A 14,086-nucleotide genomic window follows, 5' to 3' on the forward strand; every position below is an offset into this window, starting at 1 on the left:
CCCGTTACAACATCGCTACTGACGCCTTGCCGATACCCCGTGACGCCCGGGGGTTAAACAGGAAACTTCTCACGCGGATTACTTGCCACACCGTACCCCTCCGCCTTCTGCTATCCGGGAATCACAGCGAGGATATTCGGTTTCACGTTACCAACTCTCCCCACAATCCCATTGTCCTGGGCATGCCTTGGCTCAAGTTACACAATCCCGTTATCAATTGGCCTACCGGCCTGGTGACCAGCTGGAGCACCCACTGTCACGTCGCTTGTCTGTAGTCGGCTCGGCCGCCACTAGAGGGCGCCGGTTCGCACCCCCCCAATGAGAACATTGATCTGTCTGCGATTCCGCCGGCCTACCATGATTTAAAAGCGGTTTTCAGCAAACAACAGGCTCTCTCCCTGCCTCCTCATTGCCAATATGACTGCGCCATTGATTTACTCCCCGGGGCACCACTCCCCGCTAGTCGCCTGTTCAACCTCTCGCGCCCAGAGAGAGAATCAATGGAGAAGTACGTTCATGAATCCTTGGCCTCGGGCATAATCACCCCCTCCTCCTCTCCTGTCGGCGCAGGATTCTTCTTCGTTTCCATGAAGGATCGTTCCCTTCGCCCCTGTATCGATTACCGGGGTCTCAACAACATCACGGTAAAGAACAAATACCCCCTGCCTTTAATCGACTCTGCTTTTGAGCCCCTGCAAGGTGCCACCATCTTCACAAAACTGGACCTCAGGATCGCCTACCACCTTGGCTGCATGCGGGAGGGAGACGAGTGGAAGACGGCCTTCAAGACACCACTCGGCCACTTCGAGTACAAGGTAATGCCCTTTGGACTGACCAACGCCCCTGCTGTCTTCCAGGCCCTCGTCAATGATGTTCTCCGTGACATACTCCACCGCTCCGTATTCGTCTACTTAGACGACATCCTGATCTTCTCCCGCTCCATGGAGGAGCATGTCCAGCACGTCCACCGGGTCCTCCAGCATCTTCTGGAGAACAAGCTGTTCGTCAAGGCAGAGAAGTGTGAGTTCCACGTCTCCTCCATCGGCTTCCTCGGCTACATCATTGAGGGCGGCAAGATCCGGGCGGACCCCGAGAAGATCAGAGCGGTGTCCGACTGGCCCCGTCCCACCAACGTCAAACAGCTCCAACGCTTCCTGGGATTTGCCAACTTTTATCTGCGCTTCATCAGGGACTACAGCCTGGTCGCGGCGCCCCTCACCCAACTCACCTCGCCTTCGGTGCCCTTCGTCTGGTCCGACGCAGTGGACTCCGCCTTCGCCGAGCTGCGCCGGCGCTTCACCACCGCTCCCATCCTCGTCCAGCCGGACATGTCCCGCCAGTTCGTGGTGGAGGTGGACGCCTCCTGCACCGGAGTGGGGGCGGTTCTTTCCCAACGCTCCGCCACCGACCAGAAGCTGCACCCCTGCGCCTTTTTCTCACGCCGCCTAACCCCAGCCGAGGTCAACTATGACATCGGGAACCTGGAGCTCCTAGCGGTCAAGCTAGCCCTGGAGGAATGGAGGCACTGGCTGGAGGGATCGGAGGTCCCCTTCCTGGTTTGGACGGACCACAAGAACCTCGCCTACGTCTCAACGGCCAAGCGCCTGAACTCTCGCCAGGCTCGCTTGGCGCTGTTCTTCGCTAGGTTTAATTTCACCCTGACCTACTGGCCTGGTTCCAAGAACACCAAGCTAGACGCCCTCTCCCGGCAGTTCGTCCCTGAGGAGGGTCCCACACACCCCGACACCATCCTTTCCACTTCCTGTCTGGTGGCCACCTAACGGTCCACCTAACCGGCTTTTTGTCCCTGACCTTGTCCGCTCCCAGGTGCTCGAGTGGGTTCACGCTTTCCGGTTCGCGTGCCACTATCCCTGCTGAAGAGGCACTTCTGGTGGGTCACCATGAGAGAGGACACCCGCGCTTTCGTCCTGGCGTGCACCATCTGTGCTCGTGCGAAGGCCTCCCATCGACCGCCCGCCGGGCTCCGTCGTCCGCTCCCAGTCCCCGGTCGGCCCTGGTCGCACGTCGCCCTGGACTTCGTCACCGGCCTTCCCCTCTCACACGGTAACACTGCCATCCTCACCATTGTTGACCGTTTCTCAAAGGCTGTGCACTTCGTTGCTCTTCCCAAACTCCCCTCTGCTGCAGAGACTGCTGACCTGATGGTACTCCACGTCTTCCGACTCCATGGGATCCCGGCAGACATCGTCTCCGACAGGGGCCCTCAGTTCATATCCCAGGTCTGGAGGGCTTTCTGTCGGGCTCTGGGGGCCATGGTCAGCCTCTCCTCCGGGTTCCACCCACAGACCAACGGCCAGTCGGAGCGGGCCAACCAGGACCTGGGATCCGCGCTCCGCTGCGTGACAGCCCGGGACCTCTCTGGCTGGAGCGCCTTCCTGCCATGGGTTGAATGCGCCCACAATTCCCTGTCGTCGGCGGCCACAGGTCAGTCCCCCTTTGAGTCATCTTTGGGCTACCAACCCCCGCTGTTCCCTGCCCAGGAAGAGGAGATCGCCGTGCCATCGGTGCAAGACCATCTCCGTCGCTGCAGGACGATCTGGGAAGAGACGAGGGCTGCGCTGCTCCGGACTGCGGACCAGAACCGGCGCTTCGCCGACCGCCACCGGACCCCGGCTCCCGCCTATGTACCAGGTCAGATGGTATGGCTCTCATCTCGGGACCTGCCACTCAAATCCGTCTCACGGAAACTAACCCCCTGTTTCGTGGGGCCCTACAAGATCCTGTCCCTCATAAATCCCTCTGTTGTCAAGCTCCAGCTCCCCCCCCATATGCGCATTCACCCTTCCTTCCATGTCTTCCAGCTCAAACTGGTGGTCTCCAGTCCCCTGTCTCCCCCTGCTCCAGAGCCCCCTCCTCCGCTGGTGATAGACGACCACCCGGCCTACGTGGTCCGGGAGTTGCTGGCGTGCGGCGACGCGGCCGCGGCTTCCAGTACCTGGTCGACTGGGAGGGCTACGGCCCGGAGGAGCAGAGCTGGATCTCCCGGTCGATGGTCCTGGACCCGGATCTCGTCCGGGACTTTCATCGGGCTCACCCTGACAAGCCTGGGCCGCCGGGAGGCGCCCGTAGAGGGGGGGGGTCCTGTCATAATCACAGCACGGGCCTACTTCACTCCCCCTCCTTTTACCCTCACGTCCTCCACACGCTCCTCTTCATCCCCCTCTCCATCCACTGCACACTCCTCCTCATCCTCTCTTTCTCCAGTCACCCCTTCCTTTACCCTCATACGCCCAGCTGTATTTCATCCCCCTAATTCGCACGCGGTCAAGCACCCCACTCTCCACAGCTGCACTCAAACCTTCCCTGATGGGGGGACTACTTCTACACCTCGACGCTGACCAGAAGCTGTCGTGGTATTAATTACCACTGCCCAGGTACGACGTCTCTGCCGAAAGCTCTGCTAGATACCAACCGTGTATTTGCCTACTCTAACCTGTTTCTCTCCTGTGCCCCAAAGGACTGCCGTCCCTGCCTGGACGTCACCTGTTCCCGAAGAGGAACACTTGTTCTCCCGCTGCAACCCAGCAGCTTCCAAGACAAGCACCAGGACCGCTTGCTCGCTCACTGCCGCCGCGGCAGCCACAAGACAGAACATAACCCTGTTCTATTTCCCCCAATTCCTGTGTTGCTCATTTGACATTAAACACCCTTGAAACTCTTCTCGTGTATTCAGCAATTGGGCTGTGCTCCAGACCCCAGTTCTCACACACACACACACACACGGGCGCAGTAGGCTTATATTATTCTAATGACTTGTTTTATTAGGAGATCACAGATACTGCGCTGCCCTATATAGTACAGTCCACCAGTCCGCTCATGGTACGCCTGACTCTGGCGGCCTTATACATAGTGTATTTCAATATCTGTTTAATTGATTAATGATATATTTGAAAGAATGCAGGTTATAGCTACATAAAACTACAAATGTCTGTCCCATTGTATACCAATCAATGGGATATTTTGCATGTTGGCTATAACCTGCATTCTTTCAAATGTATAATTAATCAATAAAACAGATATTTAACAAATAAGAAATACAAATGCCACAGAAGGCATTAAATAATTATAATTTTCAATCATTTCACAATAATTGTGTTTGAATATCTGAGTAATTAAGTAATTATACATTTGTCCAAAATAGCTGGTTCAGATATGGTTAATCCAGCTGCCCTGTGATCAGATTAATCCATATTATTTATTTTCCCGACATCAACGTAATTTTTTATTGCACAAATATTGTGATATTTATTTAAATGATTATTAATTAATTCCAAGGAGGCCTGTAGAGTTGACATGAAGGAATCACTATGATTCCACCCAAATAAAGCCCTTAAGAACACGGAGCACACCAGTCTGTCAAATTAAGACTGCTCCTCAGCGCTCCTAAATCCTGCTCTTAGTCAGGGCCGAATCCAAGACAAGGGACGGTTGGTGAATCCCAAAATCGGCCCGAAAAGATCTTAAATGGCCCTAAGAGCAATTTTTTTGTCTTAAGTCCATTGGTGAATGAGACCCATTGTTACTTGGTGAGGTCTCTATTGATGTATTATTTTTTGTATGAAGTCATTCATATTGTATCTTGTTTTATGTTCCCCCGCACACACACGCTCACATATGCACACATACCTTCACTTCACACAAGCTCTAGGGCTTTATTGTGTTTTTTTATCCTTTTGATCAATATTCTTTCTATTTACTGCGCTATTTATTCTATGTATTGCGCAATCCTTGTCTTATTGCATCAATAAAGACATCAATCAATCAATCACCATCTGTTTGCTTCGCAGGGTTTCTTTTCTTCTACCACCTCCACGGTAGGTCTATGGTGGATGTCCATGTGCATCATCTCCTGCTCTATGCCATCTTCGGACAGGCTCTCGTAGCGTTCCTGGAGGTCTTCCACAGAGGCAACATCCTACTGGAGCTGCTGCGCTGTACGCTCACGCTTCTGCAGGGCAGCTGGTTCTGGCAGGTAACCTTGACGATGTGCATATTGTTGTTGAGTGAAGGAGGGTTGGCATGTGTGTGACCTTGTGTGGTCATTATCTTTGGACAGCAATCTAGAATTATAAGAAGACGATGGGACGCAGCCCCAACACGACTCGTCCCCGTCAGCCTCCAGTATTTTTTAGATTTTGTATCCAGTCATCAGGCTTCTAAACAGTGGCGGCCGGCCGATAGGGGCGCTAGAGCGCCGCCCTCCCTGGTTAAAAGAAGAAGAAGAAGAAATTTTTTTATTTATTTTTTTGGGCCCTATAAATAAAATAAACATGTTTAAAATGAATAATATTTACTCATTTTAAGTATGTTTGTGTTTCCAATGCACAATATAACGTTAATATATCAAATATAAATAATTGTTTTCATTAACAGGAAGTGACTCCTTTCCGTAGCCGCATTTCTCTCTGGCTAGACGCAATAGGCGTCTATTCTTTCCGTAGCCGCATTTCTCTCGGGCTAGACGCAATAGCGCTGTATCCGTCGCAGCCAATCAGTGCGTAACGCGCTGTGTGTTGAAATATGATGTATTATGATGGAAGCCGGGCGCTTTTTCAAGCAATCTATTATCATCTAAGCAAGCAGCGTCTATACTTTCCGTAGCCGCATTTCTCGGAGACGCTCTCTGATTGGCCGACGCCAGTACTTTCCGTAGCCGCATTTCTCGGAGACGCTCTCTCTGATTGGCCGACGTCAGTTTCTGGTTAGGCTTAGTTACTCTTCGAAGTTGGTTAAGGTTAGTGTTTGTCTTAGAGCGTGACGGCAAGTTCTTTCGACAGTTAAGTTTAGGCACTCTTTCAAAGTTGGTTAAGGTTAGAGTTTGTCTTAGAGCAGGGCGATAGAACGCCAGGTAGTTTGCAGGCTGTTCGATGCTGTTGTGTTGTGATGCAGTCACTCTGGACAGTGGATATACATCGACAACAAGTCTGGGACTGTGGGACAGTGGACATATACACTTTATCAAGCCCTCCGGCTGGACCACGTTTCAACTAAACAGTGAGTTAATGCGGTCTCTCTCTGTCTCTCTCTCGCTCTCTCTCTCTCGCTCTCTCTCTCTCTGTCTCTCGCTCTCTCTCGCTCTCGCTCTCTCTCTCTCTGTCTCTCTCTCTCTCTTGCTCTCTCTCTCTCTCTCTCTCTCGCTCTCTCAACACAGCGTGTTAATTTCGCTGTGGGTATTGCATAATGGATGAATGAATTAATGGTAACTTGTTTAAAATGACAAGATATATATGTGTTCATTATTGGATTGATGATCATACGTGTACTAGTGTAGTATGAATTAACTCGACTTAACGTTGGTAACGTTATGAGTCAGTATTCGCTTGGTCAGCTTGGTCAGCTGCCCGCACCCACCCAAATGTAGTTCACACCGGCCGCCACTGCTTCTAAACTCATAAACCTGCAATGTTTACAATGTTTACATAGAAAATACATCATCAAACCACGACTGCTGCTACCTATTCTGGACTGCTGCACACTAATGTGGAATACTGTATACACTCCTCACTCTACTTTTTCACACTTCATTTCATATTTCATTCCTTTCTCCCATTCCATTTGTGCAATCTATTGATGTACACACTTGTCACTTTACTCTAGACACAAATCCTTTTTTCACATACTAGTGAATAGGGGTGTAAACGAAGGTACACGTATCCGTACCGAACCGAACGTTTTTCAGTGTGTACCGTACCGTACCGAACGGCTGTGTAGTGTACCGAACGAATACAACGGTACTAACGACCTCCCACAGGGGCTGTTTTTTTCACAATCTAATATAATTATATATATATATATATATTTTTTTTTACAAGTCGATTATTAATTTCAATATAGAATATTCGTTGACAGCCCTACAAGTATAATTAGTTACTGCACACTACATCACCCCTGAGTAGAACATGGAAAGCCAAACTTTCCCCCACTGTACCGAAAACCGTACCGAACCTTGACTTCAATACCGTGGTTTTTGTGTACCGTTACACCCCTACTAGTGAAACACATATAGTGTTATATACAAAAGCAGCAGCTATTCTTCCTGGGGTCCAATAACTTACATGGTAACAACACAAAAATATACATTCACACTCAATCACAACACATTGACAGAAAACACATATTAAAAAAAAACAATAAATAACACACCTAAACAAAATAAACATACTGCAATTAGACAAAGAAAATAGACCGGCTCCGACTGAATCCATCATGATCTAATTGATAGATAAATATTAACATAGATAACATAGAGCAAACATTTGAAAATCTCAACAGAACATTCAAACGTTTTTCTTTATCGCTTTATCTTTATATGACTAGTGCTCTATTGCAGCTTTTACTGCTAAGCTGGCCTGTTACTCTTCAAATACATTTCATTGTACTGTTTGACCCTGTGTTAACCCTTTCACTACCACACTACCAAAGGGTTAACCCGTTCACTGCGACAATACAGAAGGTTAACCCTTTCACTGCCACGCGATAAAGGGTTAACCCTTTTACAACTAACCCGTTCACTACCTGGTAGTGAAAGGTTACAGTGTGGTAATGAAAGGGTTAAGATAAGATAAGATTATTCCTTTATTGATCCCCTTGGGGGAAATCTGGGTATCATAGTAGCACGGGGAGGGGAGGTACAGGTATGGGCAGGTTACATGTAATAAAAGAAAGACATATAGGCAATACAATGAAAACTGAATATAAAATATGATCAAATTAAACCATTTAAACAAAGGTGCAGATGAGGGTCTGTATGCCCTGATGGCCGCTGGCACGAAGGACTGGCCAAGGCTGTTAGTGGAGTGTCGGGAGGGGGTATGAGTCTGTGGCTGAACATGCTCCTCATCTTGGCTAGCTCCTCATAGAGGGGCCTAACTTGACTAAACAAAAACAATAAATCTATAAAGCCCTGAGGAGGCTGATACCGGTGTTGTGCCGAATTCTGACTAAAACATATAGTTGACGCGTCTGTTGCTCGTGCTGGGTAATCGCCTGGTGAAAGGATGAATGTCCACAAGGTCCGTTCCAATAACACCCCATGGATTTATTTACCACATAATTACCGAATGCACAATTTGCATGTGATATGAGTAAACGCTAATACCTTCAAAAGAACAAACAAACACTATACACTACAAACAAAACGATAACCAAACAACGTGCCGTGTCGACGTGACGGTCAAAAACTGTTAGGCTCTGCCGTAACCAAACACACCTGCTGTCATCAGTCCCGTTAGCGTCTATACTTTCCACAAGCAAGTTGTCCTTCCGCGTTGCTCTGATTGGCCACTGACCTACGCTAGTTTTTTGCCCCCACGCCGGTATGAGAGAAATAATAATAATGAGCAGCGTAGAAATAATAATAATGCGAGAGCGAGCCTCGTAGAAATAATAATAATGCGAGAGCGAGCCTCGCACACATGCACGCTGAAATGGGTATCGTAGAACATGACATGACATCTGATTTATTAGTGCCAATACTAAAGATTAGGGACAAACGCACGCAATTGGCACAAGTGTAAATCATGGATTAGTCACTCAGTTTTAACATCGGCTCCCGTAGCTCAACTCGTTCGTCAGCTGGCTGTGGAGCCTATGGTCACAAGTTCAAATCACTCTTAGTTAAATTTTTTCAATTGAAATAACGTATTGTATTGTTTTCATCTCTCTATATTAACGTGATTCCATCAACACAACATAAATGTTCAAAACACGACTTCATTCTGTTCTGTTATTGGTCCATGATGGCAATAAGTTGATATAGACTTTATTCTGTCAACCTTGACAATGTATGGTTAATGCTATTGATGTAGACTCATCAAAGTATTTTTAAATGCTTTGTCTAATAAACTAGACTAAATATAGCCTATAGAACAGATTTTTACAGCCTAATCTAAAACCGATTTTTTACACATTGGTTCAAACATGATCGCGGAAGGTGACAACCCTAACATGTCACGTTGTGTCACAACAGAATGAGTAGGTGAGTGTTAGGCCTACAGAAAGTGTAATCTATTGATTGACTTGCGCGACCTAGTCAATTCGGTAGAAGAGTCTGGTGGGCGAGATTATGCATGACCAGCCTGTGATCTAAAAACTCCTGCCTGTGGCTGAATAATGAGGCCCAAAGTCGCGTCACGCGCAAGAGCATATTACCTACTTATGGCGTGCTCAATATTAAAACTTACTGCTCGTCCACCCAACGTAAACAGAGCAGATATAAGCAATAATGTGCAGAGATAAGCAATAATGAAGTCGTGTTTTGAACATTTATGTTGTGTTGATGGAATCACGTTAATATAGAGAGATGAAAACAATACAATACGTTATTTCAATTGAAAAAATTTAACTAACTTGTGACCATAGGCTCCACAGCCAGCTGACGAATGAGTTGAGCTACGCGGGCCGATGTTAAAACTGAGTGACTAATCCATGATTTACACATGTGCCAATTGCGTGCGTTTGTCCCTAATCTTTAGTATTGGCACTAATAAATCAGATGTCATGCGACTATGTCATGTTCTACATTTCAGCGTGCGTTAGGGTGACCATGTCAAAATGGTTCAGTCGCAGGACAGCAGCACTGCTTTTGCGGGACAATGCGGGACAATGCTACAGGCAGAGATTAAAACAATCAAAACCTGTAGTGCGGAGCTTCAGAGTGTGGTCCAGTGAGGCATGCGAGTGTCTCCGCGCCTGGCTGGAGAGGGCAGGCTGTGACCAGGACTTTGTTGAGTGGGCGGGGCCTGAGGCTGGAAACAACCTGGATGACTACACAGACACTGTGACATCCTTCATCTGCCTCGGCGAGGAGGTGTGTGTCCCCCTCCGCACTAGGAAGATCTACAAAAACAACAAGCCCTGGTTTTCAGCCCAACTCAGGCGGCTGAGGTTGGAGAAGGAGGTGGCCAGGCTCAGTGGTGATGCTCATCGGTTCAGGCAGGCCAAGTACAAATTCGCCAAAGAGGTGAGGGAGGCGAAACTTCGCTTCTCAGAGAAACTGCGGCAGCAGCTCTCTGAGGGGAATTCCTCCTCCGTTTGGAAAGGCCTCAAGACCATTACAAACTATAAGCCGAAGTCACCACAGGCGCCTGATAACCTCCCCCTGGCGAACGAGCTAAACACATTTTACTGTAGGTTTGAGAAAGAGGTTCCCCCCGCCCTCTTCCTCCACCCACTCGGTCACAACCTCCATCCCCCCACCCCAGTTGCCCCCCCCCCTCCCCTCTCTCTGTCAGTGTGAGAGAGGTGAAACGGCTGTTTTCTAGTCAGAATCCCCGGAAGGCGGCCGGCCCGGACTTTTTACCACCATTTTTAATGCATCGCTGGAGCTGTATCACGTCCCAGCATGCTTCAAGGCCTCAACCATCATCCCCGTCCCCAAGAAGGCCAAGGTCACGGGCCTTAATGACTACAGACCTGTCGCCCTGACCTCTGTGGTCATGAAGGTCCTGGAGCGCTTTGTCCTGGCCCACCTTAAGCTCATCACAGATCCTGTGCTGGACCTACTGCAGTTCGCGTACAGAGCCAACAGATCCACAGAGGATGCTGTGAACATGGCTCTGCACTACACGCTGGAACATCTGGACTGCGTGGGCAACTATGTCAGGATATTGTATGTGGACTTCAGCTCGGCCTTTAACACCATCCTTCCACCCATCCTGGAGCACCAGCTATCCCTGCTGCAGGTGCCGGCCTCCACTCGCAGGTGGATTACGGACTTCCTGTCCAACAGGTCTCAGCGGGTGAGGCTGGGGAAGAGCATTTCCAGCTCTAGGTCCACCAGCACCGGTTCCCCGCAGGGCTGCGTTCTATCCCCACTACTGTTCTCCCTGTACACCAACAGCTGTGCCTCTCTACACCCCTCGGTCAAACTCCTGAAATTCGCTGACGACACCACCCTGGTGGGTCTCATCTCCAGGGGGGACGAGTCGACCTATAGGAGGGAGATCGAGAGGCTGCAGAGCTGGTGCAGCTGCAACAACCTGGAGCTCAATGCTCAAAAGACAGTGGAGATGGTAGTGGACTTCAGGAAGAAAGCAGCCATGCCCCCTCCCATCATACTGGGAGGCACTCAGTATGGACCGTCCCACTCCAATTCAGCCATTGGGTGGGACGGTCACGTGACCCAAATCAGCCAATGGGAGCGAGGGTCTGGAGAGTGTGGGTCCGCAGAGTGTCGCGGTCCTGAGTGTGTTGGTGCTGTGGTCCTGCAGCTGGATACTATTGCTCGGCTGCGCAATGCATTGGTTTGTGATGTCGCCCGATTTTTTTATTTTAAATATAAGAGGGTATTGGAACGAGGCATTAAATTAACAACATTTAAAACATTTTTTAAATAATAATCTTTGAAAGATAAAAAATAAAAAATAAAAAATAATAATATTATTATTTTTTCTTTTTTTTACTTTGAATTGCAGGACATTGTTTTGTTGTAGCGGGACAAACGTCCCAATATCGGGACTGTCCCGCGAATCGCTGGACAGGTGGGCACCCTAGCGTGCGTGTGTGCGAGGCTCGCTCTCGCATTATTATTATTTCTACGAGGCTTGCTCTCGCATTATTATTTCTACGCTGCTCATTATTATTATTTCTCATACCGGCGTGGGGGCAAAAAACTAGCATAGGTCAGTGGCCAATCAGAGCAACGCGGAAACACAACTTGCTTGTGGAAAGTATAGACGTGTCCCGTTACCCATTAAGTAGCTAAGTATGTCACCTACTGGTGAGCAACAGGAACTGATGCCACAAACCCAATTTTGCAGGCTGGCAGGCACAATGTATACAGGCAGAACTCAACATAAATACATAAATCCAAACAAATACATAAAATATAACATATGGCAATACAACCTCTAATAATGTCAGTTTTGGCTTCTACAGGGGGTATTGCTTAATAATATATTTACTTAATATGATGAATGAAGTAATACTGAAATGTCTAACTCTAGTCAGTAATGCCGTTCTCTCTATCTTTTGCCTCGGTCTATCTCTTTTATCACAGATTGGATTTGTGCTGTACCCACCCAATGGGTCGAAATGGGACCCGGAAGATCATAATACCATGATGTTTGTCACCATGTGTTTCTGCTGGCACCTTGCCTTCGCCATGCTAACCGTGAGCGTGCTCTATGCTACCGTCAGCTGGTAAGACCCATTCCCTATACAGGATATCCCATAAGATGTTACTGTACTTTTTTAAATTTTATTCACAATGAATAACAACTTGACCGCTTCATATGCCATTATATCACACTGGGCGCGGCGCGTTGTATTCAAGTTTCAAGTTCAAGTTTCAAGTTTTGTTTTATTTGTCACATATAAGGTACATGTAGATTACAGTGAAATGCTTGGTTCTGTATGAGCCCCCTGGGTCAAATGTGAGGAACAAATTGTAAAGCGCTTTAGATAAAAGCGCTATATAAATGCACCATTTACCATTTACTATACCTATACTACTACCTACTATGCTATATATCTATACTACTATGCACTTAGAGTGTAGCACTCAAGCTTGGCACTGCTAGATGAACAATACCACTTACCCTTAGACGCCAGAGGTGTACCTTTCCTGCGGACTTGTTGTACACAATTTGTAAGTTGCTTTGGATAAAAGCGTCAGCTAAATTAATAAATGTAATGTAACATGTCTCTGTTTTCTTTAGTGTGGTCCGGTCCAGGTTAAAGAGGACTCCCCCAATGGAAATGGGACTTCTGAAACCAAGAGAGAGGGAGCCGGAGTCAGAGGATGAGATTTTATGAAGATTTGCCTACTAGCACTTTGTCCCTCCCACATTGTTTTATAGTAAAATCAGGGATTTTAATGCTCTGTTCCAGACATATGTCGGTAAATCGGAAATTCCAACCTCCTAGTAAGGGAGAAATGCAATGGAACGGCCCGTGAAGTCAGAATTCCAAGTAGGAATCTTTTGACATGATTTCTCCACTGCAAGTTTCCCAACATGCAGTTATCTGACGTCACATCCATACAGTATGTCGGCATGTACTGTAAACTGTAAACATTATTTTTGAACACATTTGTAATCTTAGAAGACGCTTTCAAGCTCAATACTACAACATGAAAATACCTATGTGGTAATTCAAGTCACATAGCTTCTCAGAAACATCCTCCTTGTGCAGGCATCCATGTATTTCTCTAGGTTTTCCGAGGCAGACCCTTGACGCACTGAAACCGTAATAATTACGATCTCCTGAGTGGGAATTTCCAACTTTTCGACTTTGAATGGAATGTAGCAATACCTTTTACAATCGTAGAACTGCTTCCATTCCAGGCATTGGAAGCGACAGACATCGACCGGAAAAAGGGATAACTACATCGAAGTTTTCTCATAAATGTCTCTCTACCTCTGCCTGAGTTTATCAAATGTAAACCATAGTCATATTGTAATTTTTCATTGCTATTTATTTTACTTTACCACTGTGTATTTCGTCTCATATCATTTGTATTTGTAGTGTACGTATTCTTTAATGTGCTCGTATGATTTGAAGCTTGAGAACATGAAAACAAGAGGATAAACCTCTCGCAAGTGATTTGCTTTTCATTTGACCTGCCAAACATGCTTTGTCGGACAGATTTTGTGTGAAGTAGTGCCATCGTGTGGTAAAGAAGAGAATACTTTGTGTGTCTGTAACGATACAGGTTCATCATTGACTTGAAACTATTTAGGTGGGCGCATGGCTAAAATATCATATCACAATATTTTCTTCGTTTTGACGGTGCAACCGTATTTGACTGTATTTTGCTTTCCAGTGCAAATTCTAATGTAAAATTACATTTTTGTATGTGTTTATCTTGTACAATTGTCACAGTGATACTTAATTCAAAATGGTCTTCTCTCATCCACTTTCCATCTTAAGTTCTTTATAATATGGCTGCAATGTGCAATTTTGATATACAGTATATTAGATTACATTTTAAATAAAATGTATATTGTTAAGTTATTGTAGCAACATAATTTGCATCATGGCTCCATGACGGTTTTGATTGATTGATTGATTGATTGATTGAAAACTTTATTAACAAATTGCAGAATGGGTACAATACAATATG

At 47.0% G+C, this 14,086-nt stretch overlaps 1 protein-coding gene across 1 annotated transcript in view; it reads left to right on the forward strand.

Moving 5' to 3' along the window:
• Positions 1-13,977, forward strand: part of tmem45a (transmembrane protein 45a) — a 51,225-nt gene extending 37,248 nt beyond the window's left edge. Inside the window, exons 4-6 of the mRNA XM_084309322.1 lie at positions 4,809-4,993; positions 12,020-12,162; positions 12,681-13,977. Of these exons, the coding sequence (XP_084165448.1) occupies positions 4,809-4,993; positions 12,020-12,162; positions 12,681-12,777 (425 nt within the window). The 3' untranslated portion in view covers positions 12,778-13,977. The remainder of the gene's footprint in view (positions 1-4,808; positions 4,994-12,019; positions 12,163-12,680) is intronic.
• Positions 13,978-14,086: the final 109 nt, after the last annotated feature.

The sequence above is a fragment of the Notolepis coatsorum genome (genome assembly GCF_963971535.1).
Source record: "Notolepis coatsorum genome assembly, chromosome: 2".
In the NCBI taxonomy this organism is placed as follows: Eukaryota; Metazoa; Chordata; class Actinopteri; order Aulopiformes; family Paralepididae; genus Notolepis; species Notolepis coatsorum.